General features: G+C 43.2%; 1 protein-coding gene across 1 annotated transcript in view; it reads left to right on the top strand.

The window, feature by feature from the left end:
* Positions 1-23733, top strand: part of MLLT3 (MLLT3 super elongation complex subunit) — a 222342-nt gene extending 198609 nt beyond the window's left edge. Inside the window, 1 exon segment of the mRNA XM_075931489.1 lies at positions 19861-23733. Coding sequence (XP_075787604.1) covers positions 19861-19992 — 132 coding nt within the window. The 3' untranslated portion in view covers positions 19993-23733.
* Positions 23734-25122: the final 1389 nt, after the last annotated feature.

Genomic DNA, 25122 nt, shown 5'->3' on the forward strand with positions numbered 1-25122 from the left:
TTAAAATCTGTGGTAAAAAGCAATTAAATATGAGTGATCATGAAAGCAAATGTCATTTTGTGGTAACACACAGTATATTCATTCCTTACCCTTCTTCAATCATGGGACACCATTAATAACTTTGGTGTAAAATAAAAAGAAGGCTGGAACAAGGAAAGCTTAAAATTCTCTGAGAGAATTGTATAGAGATAAGAAATTAATTACAATTACATTCTTTCTGCATTCAGTGATCTCAGCATTATCAGGTGCTGTTGGATTACAACTGGGTAGAAATGAAACAATGTACATGATTAACAAAGCAGAAGTAATTGTAGCAAATATGGTTTTATTGTATTTGTAGCAATTACATGCTACAGTCATAAGCACTTTATTGAGAATTTTATTGCTTCCAATTGATTGCAGTCACTCAGTAAATTTCTGAACACTTGCATCAGAACATATAGTAGTAAAATGCCTTGCAGACCTTCAGTATTAATCTTTGAGTGTACATTTGTTCGCATTCTTTTGAGACATAATCAGAAAGTGGTGCAAGTTGAGTATAAAATAGAAAATCTCAGATTTGGATATTTTGGATTAAACAGAACCCTGTCTGACTGTGTCAGATTTAATCTTTAAATATAATCTTGTCTTTAGTACGTTTTAACATACTGTTGTTTCCAGTTACACTTCTACTACTAAAGTTCATTCCCTACTGATTGTCAATTAAAAGAACTTCTCACCAAGCAAAAATGATAGGAAAGACTAACTCCAGAACAGCTTGCATGACTCAGCAGAGCATAGAACCTAGGTGGCTGGCAGTAGCAAGTGAAAACATTTTTAAACTATGTTGAAAACTGTCAGCACAAATGGGAAATGAAGATGAAAGTGAGCAAAAAGGGGGGAAAAAGGTAAGTAATTGAGTTGGATAATCCAAGTTGTGCCAGGAATTTTACTGTTTCTCTTCCTGGTGGTGGTGGTTGTTTCTTATGGAGTTCAGTTTTCTGTCATTGCTAAAAGATAGTAGTTTAAGTACAATCACTGAAGCACATTTTGTGTCTGATATTATAGCGTCATTAGTGTTGGAGAGATTACTTGCCTTTATTTCTCACATCACTATTAGAGAACCAGCATGGAGACCCTTTGAAGAGTGACAGAATTGAAAAGGGGGTCTTTTGCATTCCATTCTGACTATAAAGAGTTGTGAAAATCTTCAGGGCAAATATAGAATCATAGAATCCTAGAACTGGAAGGTACCTCAAGAGATCGAGTCCATTTCCCTGCCCTCACGGCAGGCCAAGGACCGTCTAGATCAGTATTTCTTAAACTTTTTAAGACCAAGGAAAACCAAACAATTTTTTTAAATGAGGAACACCAAGGATTTTTTGTTGAGCAGCAAAAAAAAGGGGAGGGGGAGGGAAGGGAGGGAAGAAAGGGTTGGAGGGAAAGTTACTGAGGGGGGGGGGAAAAGGGTGGCTATTTTGAACTCTGTTGTTCTCCACGGCACACCTCCAACTGCCTCGGAACATAGTTTAAGAAACACTGGTCTAGATCATACCTGATGTATGTCTATCCAGCCTGCTCTTAAATATTTCCAGAGAGTGAAAGGGAGTGAAAGGGAGAGCGAGCAGACAGGAGTACTGTTATATGGTGTTATAGATGTCAAATGGTATATATTTGACTAATATCAATGTCAAGGTGGCAGTTAAGATTAAAGATTCATGTGAAATGACAAAGTGAGAGAATGTAGATGGAAAAGGTCATCTAAGATCAGATGACCAAGAACTGATCCATGTGGGAACTCTATTTAATGGAAGGGGGCGGGGCACACTACCAGATAGACATTGCAACAAAAATCACATTTTAAAAAAATCTTCCCTATTTTGTCTCTTAGGGAACATGTATGATAAATAGAAAGGATCAAGATGTATTAGGAGAATATATAACTGCTTTTATGCAATTAGAAGTTGAACAGCAGCAGATGAAGTTAGCCTTTTAACAGTGTTCAAGCACATATCTTCACCTTGGTTCTCTGAAATTAGGTGCCTGAATCCCTACTTCGTCATCATGAGTGAAATCCTGACCTCAGGGAAGTCACTGGGATTTTTGTCATTAAATTCAATGGGCCAGGATTTTGCCTCATACAATTCATCATCAAGGAGCACATCCTCCACCCATATAAGCAGTCATGGTTCTGTCAAAGTTAACGGCTTTTCCAAAACACTGAGCACCACTGGGTATATCTATACAGTCCATGGGAGGAGTCTTCCCAGCTTGGGCCAGCAGGCTGAAGCTTACTAGGGCTTGAGCTCTAAAAACAGCTGTATTAGACACCGCTTAAAGTTGTAGCTCAGGCAAGAACTTGGGCTCTGAAGCCATGGCACAGAAACAGGCCAATGGAAATTGTAAGTGCTCAGCACCGCCAAAAAACAAGCACCCATTAATAGGTCTAAATATAGATTTAGCTGCTTAACTTCAGAAGGCACCCACGTTTTCAAAATGAGGCCATCTGAGAGAGTTCCTAGATCTGCAAGCCTATCGTGGTTTAAAGCCCTCCATACATTGAAAATGAGTTTGTCATTTGCACTCTATCCCATCCACCACCACCCCCTTGCAGACATGCTCAGTTTCTTGCTTAAGACAGATAATTCTTCTTTGAGTGACTGCTCATGTGCATTCCAATAGGCGTGTGTACACACCATGTGCACAATCGTCAGAATGTTTTTACCCTTGCGGTACACGTCGGAGCACCTATGGAGGCCCCTGGAGAGGTGCCTCCATGGCAGCATACATGGGACACTGCTGAGTCCCTGTCCTTTCTGTTCCCTCTTGCTGCCTGTGATGGTCATGGGAAGTGGAACAACTCTGATCCTTTGCTTTGCCAGCATCTCAGATTGACCCTGATTCATCATTATAGATAGCTAATTAGTCATAGTTCTAGCATAGTTATTAATAGTTATAGTTGTAAGTTTGTTGGGGGTTCCCCCCACCATCGTAATCCTCCTTACTGGTGTATGCCATGCTCACAAGTCTGTGACTGCTGCAGAAAGCATATACTCAAGGGCAACCCTCACATTGATTGTCTTAAGAGACTGGGAGAGGGCTATCGAGCCTATAGCTGCCCTGCTTGCAGGAGCATCCATCCCCAAATGAAGGAGTGAAATCACTTCCTCAAGCTACTTTTTACGGAAGGTCCAGGCATAAGAGCTGTGTCAGTAGCTTTGGCACCGAGAGCTCCTCCTTAGGCCACCACAGTACCATGACAGATCCCTGACATTGAGCACGATCCCCCACAAGCCTTGTATGCCAGGCTGCCCTCAGCAGCTGCTTCTCTTGAGCCCTCACCTCAGATCATCCCTCTGCCACAGTCCACCCTGCAAAATGTGGCTGCCACTGAGCTCCCCACTAATGACCATGAGGGACAGGAGGACCTGCTGTCTGGAGCTTCCTCATCTTCCTCACCAGACAAGGCAGTGGCAGGCACCTCCATCACCATGCTGCCTGCTATAGATACAAAAGCACATAAAGACCTTCTGTAGCGTATGGCACAGAACTTGCACCTCCATGTGGAGGATGTGGTGGAAGATTCAGACCCAGTAATGGACATCCTAGCCCTGGATGTGCCTCTGCCACTCAAAAAACAAGAGAGGCCAATAGTGAGGTGCTTTGGCAGACACCAGCCTCTTCTTCTATAGCAGAGAGGAAGTACTTCATGCCTCAAAAAGGCTACAAGCACCTTTTCACTCACCCACAACCAGGCATATTGGTAGTGTATGTGGCCAGTATATTGGTTGTATATAGTAGTATATCACAAAGAATGACAGGGTCTTTTTGGATCTGTCCCCAAATCCCCGGAGGCAGAGAAACTGGACTTCTTTGGGTGTAGAGTCTGTGCCATTGCAGGGTTGGTTGGGGAGGGGATGAAGGACGCAGCTACGAGTGGTCAATCAACAGGTGATTCTTAACTGATAAACCCTGTACTTCTGGACATCAAGAACATCTCTGAACACCACTTTCGACTCCACTGACTGAACCCAGGACCCTGATCCCTGCGATCACATTTTTAAATTAAGGATGCTTATCAGATAGTCGAGTCAACTAGTCAATCTCTCCCCCGCCCCCTTGCTGCCTCTGTCAAATAGAGGCAGCAGAGGTGGTGGGAAGGGAGGGTACCTCAAAACGGCAGTTCCTCATGGAGCCCGAACCCAGGATCCATGAGCGCTGCTGCTTTGAAATGCCGTGGTGATGTTTCAAAGGGGCAGTGCTGCACAGCTGATCCCGAGTTCTGTGTGGCACCACCCTTTTGAAATGCTGCTGCATTAAATAGTGTAAGGATCATAGAATGATAGAATCTAAGGGTGGGAAAAGACCTCCAGAGGTCATAGAGTCCTGCCCCCTGCCCATAGCAGGACCAACCCCAACTAAATCATCCTAAGCAGGGCTTTGTCAAGCTGGATTTATTAACCTTTAATGATGGAGATTCCACCACCTCCCTAGGTAACCCATTCCAGTGCTTCACCACCCTCCTAGTGAAATAGTTTTTCCAAATATCCAACCTAGACCTCCCCCACTGTAACTTGAGACCACTGCTCCTTGCCATCCATCGCTACTGTGAACAGCCTTTCTCCATCCTCTTTGGAACCTCCCTTCAGGAAGTTGAAGGCTGCTATCAAATCCCCCCTCACTCTTCTCTTCTGTAGACTAAACAAACCCACATCCCTCAGGGCTCATCTAGACTAAGCGGAACAGTCGAAAGAGGATATTCAAATTCTGCGGGAATTTGCATATCTTCTTCCGATGGCACTTTTGAAAGCAGAGCTTTTGAAAGTGAAAGTAGTTTATATGTGGCTTCTTTGGCGAAATCTCCCTCTCTTTTTGTCGAAAACCTGCGTAAACCTCATTTTTTGAGGAAGCTCCACTTTTGAAAGTGCGATCGGAAGAAGACATGCAAATTTCTGTGGAATTTGCATATCCTCTTTCTACTGTTCCACATAGTCTGGATGAGCCCTCAGTCTGTCCTCATAGGTCATATGCTCCAGCCCCCTAATCATTTTCCTTGCCTTCTGCTGGACACTCTCCAATGCGTCCATATCCTTTCTAGAGTGGGGGACACAGAACTGGACACAGTACTCCAGATGTGGCCTCACCAGAGCCGAATAAAGGGGAATAATCACTTCTCTAGATATGCTGGTAATGATCCTCCTAATGCAACTTAATATGCCATTAGCCACCTTTGCTACAAGGGCACACAGTTGATCCATATCCAGCTTCTCTTCCACTGTAACCCCCAGGTCCTTTTCTGCAGAACTGCTGCTTAGTCATTCAGTCCCCAGCCTGTGACAATGCTTGGGATTCTTCTATCCCAAGTGCAGGACTCTGCACTTGTCCTTGTTGAACCTCATCAGATTTCTCTTGGCCCAATCCTCTCATCTGTCTAGATCACTCTGGACTCTATCCCTGCCCTTCAGCGTATCTACCTCTCCCCCTAGCTTAGTGTCATCTGCAAATTTGGTGAGGGTGCTGTAGGGATGGAGATTCCACCACCTCCCTAGTAACCTATTCCAGTGCTTCCCCACCCTCATAGTGAAATAGTTTTTCATAATATCCAACCAAGACCTCCTCCACTACAATTTGAGACTGTTGCTCCTCGTTCTGCCATCTGTCACTACTGAGAACAGCCTCTCTCCATCCTCTTTGGAACCTCCCTTCAGGAAGTTGAAGGCTGCTGTCAAATCTCACCTCACTCTTCTGCAGACTAAATAAGCCCAAATCCCTCTCCCAGTAGGTCATGTGCTCCAGCCCCCTAATCATCTTGCTTGCCCTCCACAGGACCCTCTCCAGTGCGTCCACATCCTTTTTATAGTGGGGAGCTGTAACAGTTTTGATCCTTTGTGTGAGCACCCGTAGGGCTGTAGTGGGTCTTGCATTATTTACTCGCCTGTCTGCGGGCCAGTCAATGTTCAGTCATTGAACGGGGTTCAGGCCTCTTCTTTAGTCCCTTCGCTTGGGTGTGGGTTGCAAGGAGGTTGGGGGGGACCCAGGCCCTATACATAGCAGTTACCTGCCAAGTTTCAAATTCTGTAATTGCAGTGACATCTCTAGGCTACTTCCCTGGGATGGTGCTTCATCTAGCCCTTCTCTAGAGCCGTGTTGCTGAATTCCCCTTGTCCGGGGTTCTGCAGGCTAGTGTTTAGCTGCAGGGTCTAGCTCTGCTCTGTTACAAGGCCCAGCTCCCACTCGGAGCTGTCCAAGGTTCCGGTGTTCCCCAGTCAGCCCAGAGGTCTGCCTGGGTTGAGCTCCACGCAGGAACTAACAGGCCTTAGCTAGCAGCTCCTTCTATAGCAGCCTGCTGCATCCTGCAGTGAAGGCTGCCACTCTGCTCTGCTTGGAGGACCTCTCTACTGCTCCTGCTGCTGGTCAGGGTGCTGAAAGCCCTCCAGCGGGGAGGTCGGGTACTGTCCACCCCATTACAGGAGCCCAGAACTAGATGCAGTACTCCAGATATAATCTCATGAGTGCCGAATAAAGGCGAGTAATCGCTTGTGTAGATCTGCTGGTAATGCTCCTCCTGATGCACCCTAGTATGCCATTAGCCTTCTTGTCAACAAGGGCACACCGTTGACTCATATCCAGCTTCTCATCCACTGTAACCCCCAGATCCTTTTTTGCTGAACTGCTGGTTAGCCAGTTGGTCCCCAGTAACAATGGTTGGGATTCTTCTGTCTCAAATGCAGGACTCTGCACTTGTCCTTGTTGAACCTCATCAGATTTCTTTTGGTCCAATCCTCCCATTTGTCTAGGTCCCTCTGAACCCTATCCCTACCCTCCAAAGTATTCACCTTTCCCCATAGTTTAGTGTCATCTGCAAACTTGCTGAGTGTGCAATCCATCCCCTCAACCAGGTCATTAATAAAGACGTTGAACAAAACTGGCCCTAGAAACCATGCTTGGGGCACTGCACTTGAAACCAACTGCCAGCCAGACATCGAGCCATTGATCACTACCTGCTGAGCCCTACAATCTAGCCATCTTTCCAGCCACATTACAGTCTGTTTATCCAATCCATACTTCCTTTAATTGCTGGCAAGAAGATCACATCCATCGCATTCCCCACGTTCACAGAACCAGTTACCTCATCATAGAAGCTAACCACGGTGGTGCGGCATGACTTGCCCTTGGTGAATCCATGTTGACTATTCCTGATCACTTTCCCCTTTTCCAAGTGCTTTCAAGGATATGTGCGCAAATATTATAAATCATGAACACTATTCTCATTGGCAGGCAGTCAAAAAATTCAGAAGCTTTGCATAAATCTGTCAGCATCTATTCTGGTGTATTTCTTGTTAAAACTTTGAGGTTCATTTCACTCTGATTTATCAGGTGTCCTTGACATAATGGATATATTTCCTGAGACCAGGCTGAAGGATTGGGTTAAAATGTTAATATTACATAGTCTGGGTCTTAAGAAGCCCAGAGTAGATACTGCTTATCAAAAGAGGGATTTTAGTCTGTTTAAAGTGCATTGTGTTCTTTACAAATGCACAGGTTAATACTTTTTTAAGAGTTAATATATTTCAAAAATCAAATATATTGTTATGGAAGTTATTGAAGTTATTGATGTGGCAGTATCACAGGGAAGCCTGTTAAATAGGATTATTCAGAAGAGGGCTATCTCTTAACTTCCATAGTATACATAAACCTGCTAATCAGCTCATAATTATATTTGGAGATGATGCATTCGTGTTGTGCCTTCGTAAGCTATCAGGGACCCGGGTTGCAATCGGACAATACTTGTAAGAAGTTTTAAGTTACTGGGACTCTCTCTAAGAGGGAAGTTTCCATTTATCCAGAGGTGAAAGTAAGACAGTGTGCCACCGCTCCAGCAAAAGGGAGCAGGCAGGCTGGGGCATTCGGCTGAAGGAGGCAGTCCGGTGTGCTCCCAGCCAGGCTCCTGGGGCTCTCCTGCAGGCTGCCATGCTAAGCTGCAGGCATCTAGGCAGGGGAAAGACGCTGGCTGAGGATGTGCCTCTCCATTGGGTCCAGGTTTGCCTGAGTCTTGAGCCCTTTTGCCCCTCTCTCCACCAAACCCCCCAGACCCCATTTAGGGAAGCAGAGGGAGTCCCTGAGGTTTGTACTGGGACACTGCTTGCTGCTGTTCCCCTTCCTGCCACTCTCAGGGAGCAAAAGGAAGGCACACAGCTGGGTAGGAGAGGGGGGAAAGAGGGGAGTGACCAACACTGTGTGGTTTCCTCTCCTTCCCTAAGAGTGATGAAAGGGAATAGGGAGCAGAATCCTGGTGTGAAGCTTGGGGATGTAGTTTTAGCCCCTTGCCCTCCCTAAATAGCACCCTTGCTGCCCCTGCACTTTCCCCTGCACATACTCTAACTCAGGGGTGGGCAAAAGGACCTCCAAGTCAGATCCAGCCGGCCAATCAAGTTGATCTTGGGAGTGGGGGGAAGCACATGAGCTCTCCTCCTGCCCTGCCCCCGCCCTGCAAGGAGTGTGCGGCGCTTAAGTGCCACTCTCTCCTGATAGGGTGGGAGGAGACTTGGCCTGGGGGTAAGGAGAGAACACATGAAGTCTCCTCCCATCCTGTGAGGGACATGGTGCTTCTAAGCACTGCATGCTCTTTGCAGGATGGGGGCAGGTGGGAGGAGACATCAGGTGCTTTCCCTGCCCCCAGTCCAATTAGGGCTTGGGGCCGGGGGGAGCTCTTGAAGTCTCCTCCTGCCCTGCAAGGGGCTCAGCTGGCAGTTGACTCTTAAGTGCGGTGCTCCCTTGCAGGGCGGGGGCAGGGAGCAAGAGATGTCACGTGCTCTCCCTCTCTAGGCCCTGATGGATTTGGGGCAACAGGGGGAAGCGCACAAAGTCTTCTTCCACTGCCAGGGGCACGGGCACCTAGAGGGAACAGCTTGCGATTCCCTTAGCAGGGGGGAAGTGGCAAAAATTTTGTGTTCTCTCACCCCCAGACCAATCAGGGTCTGTGATTGAGGAAGCATGGAAGTGTCCTGACCCCGCCCCTTCCGCCTGAGGCCCTGCCCCTTATAGGGCGGCCCGGTACCACTTCAAAAATTTCTGAAGTGCTTCCCAGTCAAAAATTGCCACTCCTGTCCTGAGCCCCCTTACACACTCAGCACCCTGTCCTTAACCCCTGCTAACACCCCCAACCCTGAATGCTGCAACCCCGACACCCCTAACCCTGTGCCCTTGCTCACACATCCCCAACCCTGACTCCTTCACTCCCCTAAACAGACAGCCCCTGCCCTGAGCTCCCACACCCTCAAGCCACTGCACTGACTTCCCCATCTCTACCCTGAACCCTCCATGTTCCACCCCACTCTTAATTTTTTTATGGGAACTGTCATATCACAACCTTCTCATAACTCCCTGCCTAAGACCCCCTCAGGGGAGGGAGGGAAGGAGGGCAGTGCATGAGATGACAATACCTGTAAGAAATTTTAAGAACATAAGAACAGCTGTACTGGGTCAGACCAAGGTCCATCTAGCCCAGTGTCCTGTCTGCCGAGAGTGGCCAATGCCACGTGGCCCTGAAGGAATGACCAGAACAGGCAATCATCAAATGATCCATCCCATCCCCCATTCCCAGCTTCTGGCAAACAGAGGCTAGGAACCTCATCCCTTCCCATCATGTTTAATAGTTGGACTTATCCTCCATAAAGTTATTTTGCTGGGCAGGAGCTGGTAAGCTTGGCATGCAGCGCAATTGTGCTGGGGGTAAGGGAGCTGGGAAATCCAGTGTGCATGATCCAGCTGGGCTGCCAAGGAGCTAAGAAACCCAGTGGAGTGGCAGGGCAGGGGCTGGGACCAGCAGCAGGGAGGACCGACCTGTATTCAATTAGAAGTCCCAAGGTGAAAGAACTAAAAGAGAGAGCCATAGTTTTCAATGAAATGCAGAATCCAGAAATCAGAGTCAGTTCCAGAAGCTGTGTCTGAACTTGGGTTTTCAGTATTTAGAGTTCTGGCCCTAATCAAAACCCAAATGGAACCTTTTTTTTTCTCCCCATAAAAAGAATTTGTGTAGTTAAAGCAGTTTTAATTCTGAAAGAGGCAGTGTTCTCTCTGCCACTTTTACCTTGCTTCCAATTTCTGCAGTCCAATTCTCCAGTTCAGAACCCCGCTGGATATTATTTCCTTTAGCATTAGTATAGTGGGCCTCTTCATCTCTCCTACAGGTAGGAAGAAAAAATGGGAGGGAGAAATTCAGCAAACTTGTCTTTATATTAGTCATAGCTTTATTTTTTAAAATACGTTAATTACATGACATTACAACTGGGATGACTGGTGCCTGCGGGGGGAGCGGGTATAGGGAGGGCCACTCAGAGAGGCAGTGGGCATGTGGGGGCCCCACCCCATTTAGCAAATAAAAATAGAATAGTTGTAATCATAGTCGACTTGTGGTAGCACTTGGAAGGTGATCCGCCCTCCTGTGCCCCTGTCAGAATTTTATCAGAATTGTCATTCTAATGTATATTCTTTCCATCACTTGTTTTTCTTCTACTGTTGGGAAAGGAACTACAGTTTAAATTATGTGCTCAGAACAAAATAAGGCATCTGTAACAGACTGTCTCTCACAAGGATGAGCCAGAAACAGTTATTTCAACCCAGGAAAGCTCGTAAGTTTGAAATAAGAGTTCTTCTGTACTGCAATGATCACCTGAAACTGGCCCATACTAGCTGACTCAGGTTCAAGGGGTTTAGGCTGCAGGGTTATAAAATTTCTGTACGGATGTTTGACTGTATGTCCATTATAACTGTGTGCAAGCATATGTAATGCAGCTTATTACAATGCATACAATATGATGCCAAGTTTTAGTGAAATCAATAGATGTTTGTATGAATAAAATTTAAATAGCCTGTAATTTAAAGTTCAGAAAGACTGACTTAATTGAGTCTCATCCTACATGGGTAAAATTTAAAAATCAAATCAAGAGAAGAACTGCATGTGCAGAAAATGTGATCTTTATTACAGCAATACCCAGAGCTCCTAATCAGGATCAAGGCCCCATTGTTCTGTGTGCTTTACAAATGCATACAAAAATGGAGTCCCCATTAAAAGCTTACAGTCTTAAAACGAAAGTTTATATACATGTCGTCGTCTTGATATGTCCAGGATCTTACAAAAGACTTTTAACAGTTGCCCATTGAAAAAAATACTGCACAAATATCCACTTTTTCTAGATAAGCAATATCTTGAATATTTTTATAGTGTCAAATGTACTATGTAAAATAGTTTTAGTTCATTAGTTTATCTTGTAAATGAGGGTGCTAAATTCACTTCTATACTTCCTTGGCTCACGCTGTAGGTTCTAAAATCCCTTCACCTCTATAATATTTAACAGTTGCACTTGCAGAGTAGTTAAATGATATTGTGTCAAAATGTTTCAAGTACGTTTGAAACTCTTGAGGAAATAGACATTTTAACTGAAATTTTTGCTTTTGATATACTAAACAAAGAAAGGGGTTATTTTTTCTTCTTCCTCAGAGAATGAAATGTAGGCTTCCTGCTTGTGTTTTCCTCCTTGCTCTAATTCTAAAACTGTGAAGGCTTTTTTTTTTTTATAAAAACCATATAACACTGTTTATTACACTGTTGGTTTGCCAAGTGCAATCCAGTTGGCCAAGATAGAGCTGTATGACCTCGGAAATGCTGCTATAGAAATTCATTCTATAAGCATGACAATTGTGTGTGTTTTCTTTTCAAGGAAATTTACATCATAGTTAATCACCAATCAGTCATCTCACTGTTCAGGAACTGAGTTGTTAGAATTAACTGCAAAGCAGATAATGTTTCTTTAAACAAATTAAAACGGGGGTAGGGAATCTAAGGGCTTGCCTGGATCCAGTCCCCAAGGCTCAGGGCTCCCCACCCTCCAGCACTGGGGATCCCACACTGCCACTCCACCGTGGGGTTGGAGCACACAAAATGTACTAGCCCGGAGCCCCCTTAGTCAATGTGTGAAAGGGGAACGTGGGGAGTGTCTTCCTGCTTCTTACGTCGGTGAGGATTGTTGTTCTTTTTTTGCTTCTCACTTGTGTGCTGCCCCTGAATGATTTTTCCGTGGTTCAGCGGCCTCTGACCCAAAAAAGGTTCCTTACCCCTGAATTAGAAGTTACTTACATGTAGTGGTATTGCTTTTTTTAAAGAGCCAACTCAGAAAAGCTACGGTTGTAATGTTTGAAGTTAGAGAATGAAAAGGCCACTAACTTCTAAACAATGGAACTCATTAGATGCTGGGCTGGATTAACCACTAGGCCAGGGCTACTCAACTTTGGAAGCTGCAGGGGCCACAATGATACTCACAGCACATGCTGAGGGCCTCAACTTAAGTGTGGTTGCAAATATATGCAAATAGCTTCTTTCACACTGACAGGCATGAATACAAAGCACTTCCCACAATGGCTCCTCCCTGGGGGCTAGAAACACAGAAACCCTGTACCTGTTTGTTCCAGCCAGCGCATCTGCTGACGTCTTTCAGTACTCATCCTGCCTGGGAGATGCCTTGCTGTTGTGGAGCGTGTTCCCAGCAAAGGTCATGTTCAAAGCATCCCACCCGTAGGCTACATGTTGAGCCCTGCATAAACCCAAACCGCAATGCAGGCCACAAACAAACAGGCTGCAGGCCGTGTACAGGCAGTCCTCGGGTTACGTCAGTCTGACTTAAGTCAGACCCCTAGTTACGAACCCGGGGGGGGGGGGACCCCCGCTAGTGCGGGGTGCCTCCCCCACTGTCGCCGCCTCTGGCGGCGCAGGGGGCGCTTCCCCCCAGCAGACCAGGGAGACGCGGAGCTAGCCCCCCTTCTCCCCCAGCAGACCAGGCTTTTCTCGCCATGGAGGACGCGGGCGGCAGGACTGCCAAGACTCGCCGCGGTCCTGCCGCCCGCATCCTCCGTGGCGAGAAAAGCCGCTCCGCGTCTCCCTGGTCTGCTGGGGGGGGGGGGGCGCAGCTAGTGCGCCCCCCCCCCCAGTAGACCAGGCTTTTCTCGCCGATGCCTGGGGTAGCGCAGCTGGGGGGCTGCCGAGTTGGTCCGTAGCGCCGAGGAGCGGCACTGTGGGACCAACCCAGCAGCACCCCAGCTGCTCTGCCCCAGGCGTGTTCGATTCAGCCGCTGCTGGTCAGTTTCAACAGCGGCTGAATCTGGACGCCAGTTCCGACTTGCATACAAATTCAACTTAAGAACAAACCTATAGTCCCTATCTTGTAACCCGGGGGCTGCCTGTATTAAATAGCCCTGCACTAGGCTAATAAGGCAATAGCCTTAGGATCTCCTATTGTTTAGGCCAGTGGTCTCCAACCTTTTTAAGCACAAGATCACTTTTTGATTTTAAGTCTGTCCAGGATCTACCTCAAACCCACATACTCCTGCCCCCCCCCCTTTTTCTCGGAGGCCCTGCATCTGCCCCCTTCTTTGCTGAGGCCCCATCCTCCTTTCTCTGAAGAAGGGGTACAGGAGAGAGGACAGAGTGACATCAGCACCCCCTGTCTCTGTCTCCCCCACCCTGCGCAACAAGAAGGAGGCTGCCAGGGGACTGCTCTGAGGCTCTGGGCAGGAGCAACAGGGAAGTGGGAAGAGGGGCAGTTGATGTGCTGGCACTTGATAACCTCCCAGCCAAACCAGTCAGGATCACCTGTCAGAGGCACCAAGATCTACCGGTAGATCCTGATTGACTGGTTGGTGACCACTGGTTTAGGTGCTGCTGGTCAGGTAGAGGGCATGGCAGGGGCCAGGTGAGGAGGATGAGCAAATTAGCTCTTAGCATGTAGCCTGGCTGGAGCCTAGAGTGTTCTTCCCAGCAGGAAAGGCTAAACAGCCTCTTGTGCCTTAGAAGGAGTTATGCCAGCAGCAGCCTGTTGCTTCTGTTTCAAGGGGGCTGTGACTCCTCCCCATGCTGCAGAAACACACTACCAGGTATCCAGTTAGAAGTGGTGACCAGATGCTAAAAATGTGGTTACCACAGCAGCCTGTGCCAGCTGTGAGTGCAGTTTGAGCAGGCATTGCCCCACGCCTAATTTCTCTGGAGCTCTGCTGAGCTCTCCGTGGGACAAGGGCTTCCTTTCTGTGCCTGTGTTCATCTGGGTTGAGGCTGAGAGTCAGCTCCAGGACACTGCCTCCTGGGTCCTAGTCATAGAATAATAGAATAATAGGACTGGAAGGGACCTCAAGAGGTCATGGAGTCCAGCCCCCCGCCCTCAAGGCAGGACCAAGCTCCGTCTACACCATCCCTTTAGTGTCCATTAGTTTCATTTTGTGCATTAGCTAGATCCACTTCTGGGTAATGGGTGAATGCCTGTGGAGAGGCAGGGCAAAAAGGTAGGGGGGAGGGGAAGAGGCAGGACCAGAGCTGCAGTGTGGGAAACTTGAGCAGAACCTGCACGCACACTATCCAGCTTCAGCCAGAACTATTGCTTGTTCCCTCCTCCCATGTTTAAGGAATTAATTGCCACATATTAGGAAAAATATGTTCTGGATGCCAGTGCTTAACTTTTACATTGAGGGGCTTCAGATTTCTGATGTACCTTGTTTAATACTGTATTAAAATAAAATACACCCAAGAAAAAAAATGGATTTATTTTTCTGTACTGGGATGCACAGGTAACCAAGTCCTTTCGTTCTGCTCTGCACGCCAACTCCTCTTTGTACTTATAAGAGGTTGCAAAAGCACCGGAGGGAGTTGAACACGCAGTGTTGTAGGTTTCTCCCTCTTCAGGCTCTCCAGAAGGATTTTAGATTCACTTAGCAGGAGATGATAAAAAGACGGGTTGGATAGACTAAGACCGGGTTCTGTCCATTTGCTGGGTTTCTACCATCAATAAAGTACCTCACATTTTTAATATCTTCTGAGTTTCATTCCAAAAACATAAAGCTAAAAAAACTGGGACTTGGTCCTTATTTTTCTGCCTCAATTCTAATCCTCCCAAGAGGAAAATGTTGAGTAAGAATGGGAATGAGTGTGTTTTGAGAAGAAAATGAGAATAAAGGCTCATGCCTGTTGCCAGTTGCACCTTTGTAGCCTTTCTGACTTCAGGCCAGCATCTGGGAAAACAGATTTTTGTACAAGAAGAAATTTTTGTCCCTTCTGCTTTTTCACACCTCTGTAATCAGAATCTCATTCACTAAGCTCTGAGCATTTTTAAGAGTGGGGGGAGGAAAAAAGAAACCTCTGCAATCTGCTTGATCCTTCATTCAGCACCAGCCTACTAAACAAACACCTGACCGGATTGGTATCACAACAGCGGCCTTGGGTGTACTGTTCTTTTGAAAGATTCTTAAAGGTTCTTTTAAGATGCTGATTTTCAGTGAATTCTTTTTATTCAGGGGGCAGACAACACCCAACGGAATAGAGCTTTTGTCAACTTCTAGTCATTCAAAAGCTGAAAAGCTTTACATTATGTTTAATGTTTGTATGTTGACTTTGAAGAGCTACCATAGTACAAAAATGCTAAATGTTATGACCTAGGCATCTATCTAAAGATCTGTGTTACTTCTAGCTCTTACCTTTTTCTTGCAGAAAGCCTGAAATGAACAAAACAGGAACTGTAGCACTTTCACAAAACTCATGCTTAAACCTCACGTCGTGTCAGAGCTGTTGATCATACTCTGTACCATAGATAGTACTGCCATGCAGGAGTAACTGGTGCCTGTAGAGCCATCCTGGTGCAGGGAGGGCCACCCAGATGGGCAGCAAGGATATGAATGGGCAATCAGGTGCCCAACGGACAGGCACGGGTGCCCAAAAGCAGGAAGGCTGGACCAGAGTGGGCTAGGAGCTGGCAACAGCCCTGCGGGAGGTGGTAGCCAAGTGGGGCTAGGAGCCAACCTAACATTTAACTGGTTAACTGATTCATTGGGATTTTGCATCCCTAATGGGCAAGGGGGATATGGAGCTAACCTGTTTGGCAATAAAAATTTTTGGTAGGGGCTAGTGGAGCAGTGCACCTCCCGTGTGCTCCCATAAAGTTCCCTGTGCTACCATGAATGCAGAAGACAAGGATAGATGACCTCTCAAGATCCCTTTTAGTCCTTTGATTCTGTTCCATTATTCTATTTGTGGGAGAGTTTGATGATAGAGCGGCCTGATCTGGTGAATCACTGGAGATTAACTACATGAACTAGGTGCAATCACACAAATAGTAGTTGGGTTCAGCGTGAAAACAGTAATTCATTGTCCTCAGCTGGTACAACACTAGGAGTCACCTTTCAGAACAAGACAGCCTAAAATACACCTGGATCTGCTCCAGTCCTACAGACAGAGACAAACACCTACAAGATCTTTATCAGGTGTTCTTAAAACTTTAATACCCACCTGGGGAAGTGAGGGAACAGATTTGACAAAGCCAGACAAGTACTCAGAAGGCATCTACTTCAAGACAGGCCCAGTGAAGAAAATAACAGCACACCAATTAGCCAGTTAACCTGTTTAAGCCCCAGCACATCAACAATCTACAGCCCTCACTCTCACAGGCCTTGGAAGACAGGCCAATCCTCACCTGCAGACAACCACCTAACCTGAAGCAAATGCTTACCAGCAGCAGCACACCCTGCCACAGTTATACTTACCCAGGAACCTACTCCTGCAACATACCCCATTGCCAACTTTCTCCACATACAAGCAACACAATCACATGACCTAATTACATAAGCTACAACATCAGGGGCTTACAAAACCACATCCTGTAATGTGATGTATGTCATTAAGTGCCTGCAATGCCTCTCTACCATGCATATTGATCAAACTGGACAGTCTCTGTGATAAAGGATACAAATCAGACATCAGGAATGGTAACACACAAAAACCTGAAGGGAAACTTTTTAACCTCCCTGGACATTCAATAATGAATTTAAAAGTAGCCATTCTTCTACAAAGGGATTTTATTACTCAAATCCAGAGGGAAACTGCTAAACTGGAATTCATTTATAAGTTTAACACTGTCAACTTGTGCTTGAATAAATATGTTAACTGGTTAATGCTCTACAAAGGCAATTTCCTATACCTTTGATATTTTCTTTTACACATCAAAAGCTATGAATGAGATGCATCTAGCCTGACTCAATTAGCGTCATTAACACTGGGCCTGCAATTGAGAGGTAACTGCTTTTGTTGTTGCATATATGCTATGTCTACACTTACACTGTAGAAAACTCCAGCACATCTGCCCTTCCAATTCTTTTTGTGGAAGAGCAGACGCACTCTTTTTGAAGCCCTGTCTTCCTCCTTCCATGAGAAAGAAGGGCTCTTCCGAAAGAGGAAGCTTTTCCTACATTTGGCCTAGTGTAGATGGGCCAAATTTTGGAAAAGCCTCTTCTGAAAAAACTATTGGAAATTGGTACCTTTTTCCAATAGATCATTGTAGTCTAGACACAGCCATACTCTGGATTCTGTAATTTCCACTCTAACCCATCTGATGAAGTGGTTTTTGCTATACTAACAATTTCATCACTGGACCCAATGACATCAGCCACCAAATCAAAAGCTTTTTTAACTGCCCATCCACTAATGTGCATCCGATGCCAGCAATGCCCCACTGCAATGTATATTGGCCAAACTGGACAATCTCTACAGGAAAGAATTAATGGGCACAAATCAGATATCCGAAAAGGCAACACACAAAAACCTGTTGGAGAACACTTTGGTCTTCCTGGACACTCATTAATGGATCTTCAGGTTGTCGTTTTGTTTCAGACCAATTCCACAAGCCAAATACACAGAGAAAGATTGGAACTTAACTTCATTCATGAGTTTCTTATGCTAATGATCTAACTAGGGATACTGGATAGCTCACACACTATCTTCCACCTTTTAATAACTTAACCAACCAGCCAAACAATGGAGGTGCTAATGGTTCTTAACAGATTCCTGTAACTACTTGAACTATCTACTCACCATTTACATGTTTTGTTAGTCTTTGAAGTGCTATTAGACTACTTGTTGTTTTTTAAGTTTTTTCATGATATCTTTGTTAGTCTCTAAAATGTTAGAGGTCTCCTTGTTGTTTTTAATGTCACCCAATGAAATTTTCCCACGAATACGTCCTATACTTAATTGGATTTTACCCCATATGGTTTTCCGTTATATAATAAAAGCTAGCTGCCTCCCAGAGCAGCAAGTTACAAATAGGTTGAAAGGTGAGGAGGATGGGGAAAGTTGCATGAGCACTCCACTACCTAGGAGGAAGGTGGTCTAAGAGATGGCTAGCACAGTATCCATCATTCATGACTTTGCCACAGTTAAAGCTAGGGGGAAATTGTTTGAAGAATTGGATGTAGAGTAGAATAAACTTATTATTGTACATAAATAATATAGAAAAATATAGATAAATGTTTGACTTCATAATTTTTTTCAATATGTAATTCAGACTTAGGCCCTTCTCTCCCATTAGCTTTAGGCCCCTCATAACCTTAATCTGGCTCTGATCCCATGCATCAAGAATCTATGTAACTTGACCCTTGCTCTACACAGCTAATTAAGAGTGTGGCCAAACATGTGAAATGGATGTGACAGTGAGTGTATTTGAAATTTCCAAACAAAGATGGAATGAATGTGAAAAGACTTAGTGGACTTCTGTTCCCTCTGTGTCTTGATTCCAGACAATCAATGGGATTGTACATTCTTTGGGGTTGCAGCTGCCGTGGTACCACTTCTCCCTCAGTGTGCTTGTTGAACGAGGTACCTTGGGGTTCTGCCTAAATGAAAGCAAGTGCATCAGTTACTGCTGCCTTACTGTCAGCATTTAACAAATAATAGTATTGGTCTCCTAAGTGTGACTGGTTTGTCTAGATGTAAATCATACAGCAAACACTTTTCAGAGTTAAATTTGATGGAAAACAGGTTGCAGCATAACTACTCTTTCCATATATAAATGATATTTTTCTTAGTGTGACATGAACTAGCTCCCTTATGTTCTCACCATTCCTGGCAGGGTGCTACTACCCCTCTTCTGATTGGACATATCCAAGTAATATTTGTATCAGAGGCAGCAGTACTGCAGGAGGGAAGGAGGGCCAGTGGGAGCCAGAACATCCAGGGAGCTGGCTTAAAAACCAGTTCCCCACGCGCACCAGCTTTCAGAGAACCACCTTCCCTCCCCTGCATGTAACCATATAACTGCTGAAATTTTCAGCGGTTACACATTTACTTGATTAAATGCATTTTAACATCCCTAATATATATTTAGTTTTAACGAAAGTACATCGCCATATCTTAAGACAGTGCCTCTTTCTTTTTTTCTTTTTTTTTTTTACCATTTTGTCATAATCTCTGGTCCTCAATTTCTGTCTTGTTTAAAACCCTTTGGCCTTGCTTTCCTCTTCAAAGGTAAACATATTATAAATGTTTGGTATTAAACCTTTTGTAAATACAGTCATTTCCTATAATAACAGAATTCCCAATACAAGCCAGATAAATGCACTAGACAAGAATTTTACCTACACACCTCCCAAAAATAATTAGTCTATAAAAGGCTTTTAATATTTTTTTAAACCACCTTGGTTCTCAGTGCTAATAATTGTTAGATATTAATTCCAGCTGGAAATGAGCTGAAACTGGACTTTGGCTTTAGTTTTGGATACTCATATTGGTTATGTTATGGGAAAACAAACAGGTATAGTTTGATTTAAGATTCTGTTTGGTGAAAACTACTCAAACTTCTGGGGAGGGATGGAAGGGGAATTTCACATAAAAGGTTCTGATAGATATCATTCCATTTGTTATTTTGGAATGTTGGTTTTGTGGACTTGTTCATATTCTTCACATAGTAATATTTTATAGTTTCTTTAGTAATAGCATTCAGTTGTACAGTACATCCTAAAAATGTGAAATGGGTGGAATTTTCACCTGAATATTCTTTTTTCTCTTTCTTCTCTCAGATTGTAAACCTTATAGAAGAAACTGGACACTTTCATATCACAAACACAACCTTTGACTTTGACCTTTGCTCACTGGACAAAACCACAGTCCGTAAACTACAGAGTTACCTGGAAACGTCTGGAACATCCTGAGGACACAGCATCTGGCTGCATCAAAAACTGTTTTTTAATAAAACATTCTAAACGATGCAACCAAAATGGAAGAAAAATAAACCAACCCTCTGCAGCTTTATTTTTCTTTAAAGCTAGTCGTCATCTCTTGATATAGGAGAGGAAAAGTGACAAGACTCAGAGGATCGCTCTTCTCACCAAGGAAATGCTCTGGAAGAGTTAGCCTGGATAGCCTTGAAAACAAAAAAACAAAAACCCACAGAAAAACTTGTTCTTAATGAATGTGTATGGTATCGTGCATCTCTCTGTGGTGTTCCAGTCCACAAGATGAATGCATGTTCAACACACTGCCTTATTACATATCTGATCTATTTATTGTTGCATACATATATTCTAAAGTCATTGAGGGAATGACACTACCAGATGTTACAAGTACTCGGGTTCCATGTATGCTCCTTCCATGCAGCACCATCACACGCCTAGTAACATTACTCAAGTAAAAATGCCACTTACTGTTGACTTTTTCTAGTCACTTAAAACACTGTAGTCTTGTTTCCACTTTCGCAGTCCCAGGAAACAAGGTACAAAATGGGAGACCAAAAAGTGGCCCTAATATTTGTCTCCAGTCTGCCACAGTGGGTTGGTCCACAGGTCCTTGGCTTTATCCATTTATTGATCTTGGACCATGATAAAAATGCACCAAATAGGATCATATGACTTGCTGTCTAGCCTTAGTCAATAAACCAGTAGGACTTGTAACAAAAAAGTGTTACTGTATACTGTCCTGAATCCAGCGTTGTTTGTCATCAACATTCTTGTGTCTGTTTTAATGTTATAATAATAGATATATATAAAAGTGAAGGTGTTCTACAGGATCACCATAAAAAGAGGAATGCTGGTCCTGTTTTCTAAGGAAATGTTGTAGAAAATTCTTAATTTGGAGCTATTTATTATGGCGAGTTTGGATACTATTCTGATGCCAGTGTGACTCACCTTTACCGTAAATACTGTTGGCATAATATTTTTGTTTGTTCATACAATATATGGTCTGCTTAGACTTTTGTTTTTTTACATCTGATAAATTAAAATCCTTTCTTTGAAAAAATACCTTTGTTGTTATACGGTCACATGTTGGAATGAATATCTACATAGATACATCGATTTTTAAAGGTACCAAATTTCTGTCCCTGTTGAGTAATCTGCTTGTGTTTCCAGAAGGATTGCTTATCTGTAAAGATAAATGCTCTTCCGTATATATTTCCTTAAAATAAGAAATCTTTCTCATACATGTGCAAACCAGAGAATTTACAAATACTTTGAAAGCAGTACTCTGTGGTCTCATGATGATGATTTTCATTATGAAACCGTCACCCTAATCCTGATGAAATGGGAACACAATTAAGAAATACTTCTGGATCCAAAGGTTTGGTCAGCCTTAAAAAAACATGTTTGCAGAGAGGCTAGTATATTTCCCAGGTATGCTTACATGCCAGATGCAGTCTATTCATACACAGTTAAACAACAGTAGTATCTATATGTCTTTATTGTTTCATGTACATGATTTTGTGCGTGACAGTAAAACTAGATTCTTGTTTGGATTATTTTTTCATATTCATATGAGAACACTTGTTTCTTTAAGTCCAAAGAAAATTGTATATTTTATTTTGGAGTTTTTTTGGTTATTTAAATTGCATAATGTTGTTTAACCATGCTCCAATGGAAAGTCCCTTTCCGGCTTCCAAAAGAACAAGTGTACTTTTTTCAGTAATGTTATGACTCTTACTGATGATTGGCATGAAACATACTTGAAACATTATGATGTTAAGTCCATGTCTCAATGTGCAATTGTTGGGGGAAACATCTTTAAAAAGCTTTTACAGGATGATGATGGAAGAGAGGAAGTAGTATGTTGGGGGGGTTAATTTTGATTTTTGTCTACTTTTTATATGAAAACGTTTTGAAATCTAAAAGCAATCTTTAGAAAAGTCTTTGAACTAATAGTGCACATTGAATTTAGATTACATGTTTAGTTAAATCAGGTGCATGTGGAGGCTGGTCCATTTTGACTTTTCTAACTAAATTTTGTGGTAAATACTCTTGAGCTTCAGGCGGGCAAGAAAGCCCAATTTTATTCTGGCATGAATTGAATACTCTGCTCCTTTAAATAACCAGTGAAATAAGTCACTTTCCCAATAGAAATATTAGCCAAGCTCTTTTGTACATGTGAATAGGGGTGGAAGGGGTGGGAAGTAAATATAAAAGGGAGATGGTTGCAATAACAATATAGCTTTAGCGCTGACTTTCATGTAAGTCCTTGATCATCTTTAAATAAAATCTTAGTGCTTTAATTTGATTACAGTGGGAGGAGGGAGAGAAATAAGCAGACTTCAACTGAATTTTGTCTGTGTTAACTGTAAAGTGAGTTTTCCACAAAATTCTGATAAAATAAGAGTCACTAAGTGTTGATCTCTTTGAAAAAACAACAACAACAAGTTTTACATTAGCTATTTTCATCCAGTTTTGTATGGAGAAACAAAATAAATCTTTTGCAATCATTTCAAATAGTCATTTCTCTTACAAGAAAAATCATAAGAATCGTATCTAAATCCACCACATTTATGAGCATTGATCTTTGGAACAAGTTAAAACATTTTCATATATTCACTCTTACAACAGCTACATTGGTTTTTAAGTGCAAAGGAATAAAAGGTTTGACATTTCATTTAATGCCATCCTATTTCAAATCAATTTAACTGAATGAATTTAGATAATGGAATATGTTGACCAGACAAATTAGCAGCAAGCCATATTTTAATACTCAAACTAGCTGAAATCTGTAATTAGAGAGTATCAATTGTATATAATGGAAAGCACAGCTTCATTCTTGAAACTAGCTAAATGTTCACCTCAGGAATTGGATATCCATGTAGGATAACATTTTAACAGACGATTAGGTCTCTTGAGAGGACTTCAACTTCCCCTAAATTTGAAAGGTGTCTTAATCCATCTTAACACGAGAGTAGACTTCTTACAAAATAGACCTATATTTTGTAACACAAGCCGTGGTAAATGGTTTGAGCAAAAATAAGTAGAATTAATTGAGAATGAAAGGTAAAGAATGAAATGACTAAATTTGTGCTATGTCAGTAACAGTCTTTGAATTGTATGAGGTAATCAAGTTATTTTCCTCAGTGAATTTGTGCCTTTTTATTTATGTATGCATATCTACCCTTTTAAATCCAGAAGTAAAGTAAATATAGTACTTGTGGTTGGAGAGACCTAATTAATATTTTATTAACACTTCGTAAGAGAAAAGAGACTTAAGATAGATGTTAGTTTTTCATTATGAAGTACATGGCAGTCTATTTCAGGTCAGTGAAAAGTATAATTATCTGGATTTCTACATTAGTGTTCTGACCTCTTGAAATGTCTCATAAATTTGAAACCCTATTACCTGGAGCTTGCAGAGCTGATGGGAAAGTAGTTAGAGCTCTATAAAGGAACGTGTCCTTTTCTTTGTCATGTGTGTTATCTCATCCAAGTAATGTCTGGAGTAGGATGTTTCATTTGCTCTTGCGTTATATTTCTTTGTTCCATCTGGATTACTTTTCAATCTTCCATCGTTTGCCTGCATTTTAACTGTATGAATCATATCTTTCAGCACACTTGTATATTGGTCAACTGATTTCCACAGTTTGACGCTAAACTGAAGTTGACTTAAATCCCACTTCAAATTATGTCAGTCACTTGTGGCTGCTCCATCCAATCGCTACTTATGGGACATTGAGACACTTGATTTTAAATCAGAAAGACCAAGGTGCTATCAAAAGTGTAAATATGTATTTTGGCACTTCTACTACAATAAACAGAAATAGAAGCTCATGATGGAAATGCTGACAGGCCATTAAACGTGGCAGGTGCTACCAGACATTCTAAAAAGAAGTAATGTAAAACTTATTCTAAAGATGAACAAATACAAGACCGATGTCTTTCTGCACCTCACCAGTTTTCCTAATACAGGCAGTCCCCGGGTTACATGGATCCGACTTACATCGGATCCCTACTTACAAACAGGGTGAGGCAACCCCGCACTAGCTGCTTCCCCCCCGTAGACCAGGGAGATGCGAAGCTAGCGTCCCCCCTCCCCTCCCAGAAGACCAGGGAGACGTGGAGCTGCTTTTCTTAGCAGACACCTCAGCTTGAGAATAAAGGACTGAGGCAAGTGAGGTGTGGGAGAATAAAACTGAGCTCTGGAGAAATGTTTGGCTAGAGTTTCCCCTACAATATGTACCAGTTCCGACTTACATACAAATTCAACTTAAGAACAAACCTACAGTCCCTATCTTGTACGTAACCCGGGGACTGCCTGTAGTTAAATAGTATATAGTGTACTCCATGAAGGTTTTTCTTGGCTGTTTTATCAATAATTCCTTAGCACAGACTATTCATGGGTTCCCATTTCCCAGTGCTGGACCTGGAAAATTTGCTCTTGGGCATGAACAGATTAAGAAAGTCTAGTGGATAATGGGATTCCCAACTCATATTTCTAAAGTATTTATGTGGGTGCATGTGACTTAACCAATGCATTAGTGCAGTTAGAACAAGTAAGTTTACAAGGCTGTTCCTGCGAATGAGAGAGAGCAAACAAATTTACATCAAAGCACAATTATACAAAGGACCTGCATTTACTTGAGCAGAGAGAAGTGCCAGAGTGACTAGACAGGAAGGAGAAATATTACCACAATGAGAGCAGTGCTCTCTCAGTTTTGATTTTTTTAAAACCACAAAGTTGAATATAATTCCTTACATTAATGAAGAAAACACTGTGTGCTGATCTGCACTTAGATTTTGTTTCATATGAACAAGATGCAATATTCAGGATGGAGGCTCTTCAGTGCTTTATTGGTATAATTGGGTTGTTAACCTTCGGGTTCTGTGTGTTCAGTGTATAGTAGTTGGATACAAATATCTGAGTTACCATGAAATGGATTTGAGACACTAATAGCGGATTAGGATTCTTGGTGAGTAATATATCTAATCTAGTTGCTCTTTCTGCATCTGATTCATTCTTCCATAAAGAAATACCTGTGCATTTTAGTTTCTTTTTTTTTTTCAGCATGAAGACGGCCAAGTGAAATGCTGATCTGTGAA

This window comes from Pelodiscus sinensis, chromosome 6 (assembly GCF_049634645.1).
Source record: "Pelodiscus sinensis isolate JC-2024 chromosome 6, ASM4963464v1, whole genome shotgun sequence".
NCBI lineage: Eukaryota > Metazoa > Chordata > Testudines > Trionychidae > Pelodiscus > Pelodiscus sinensis.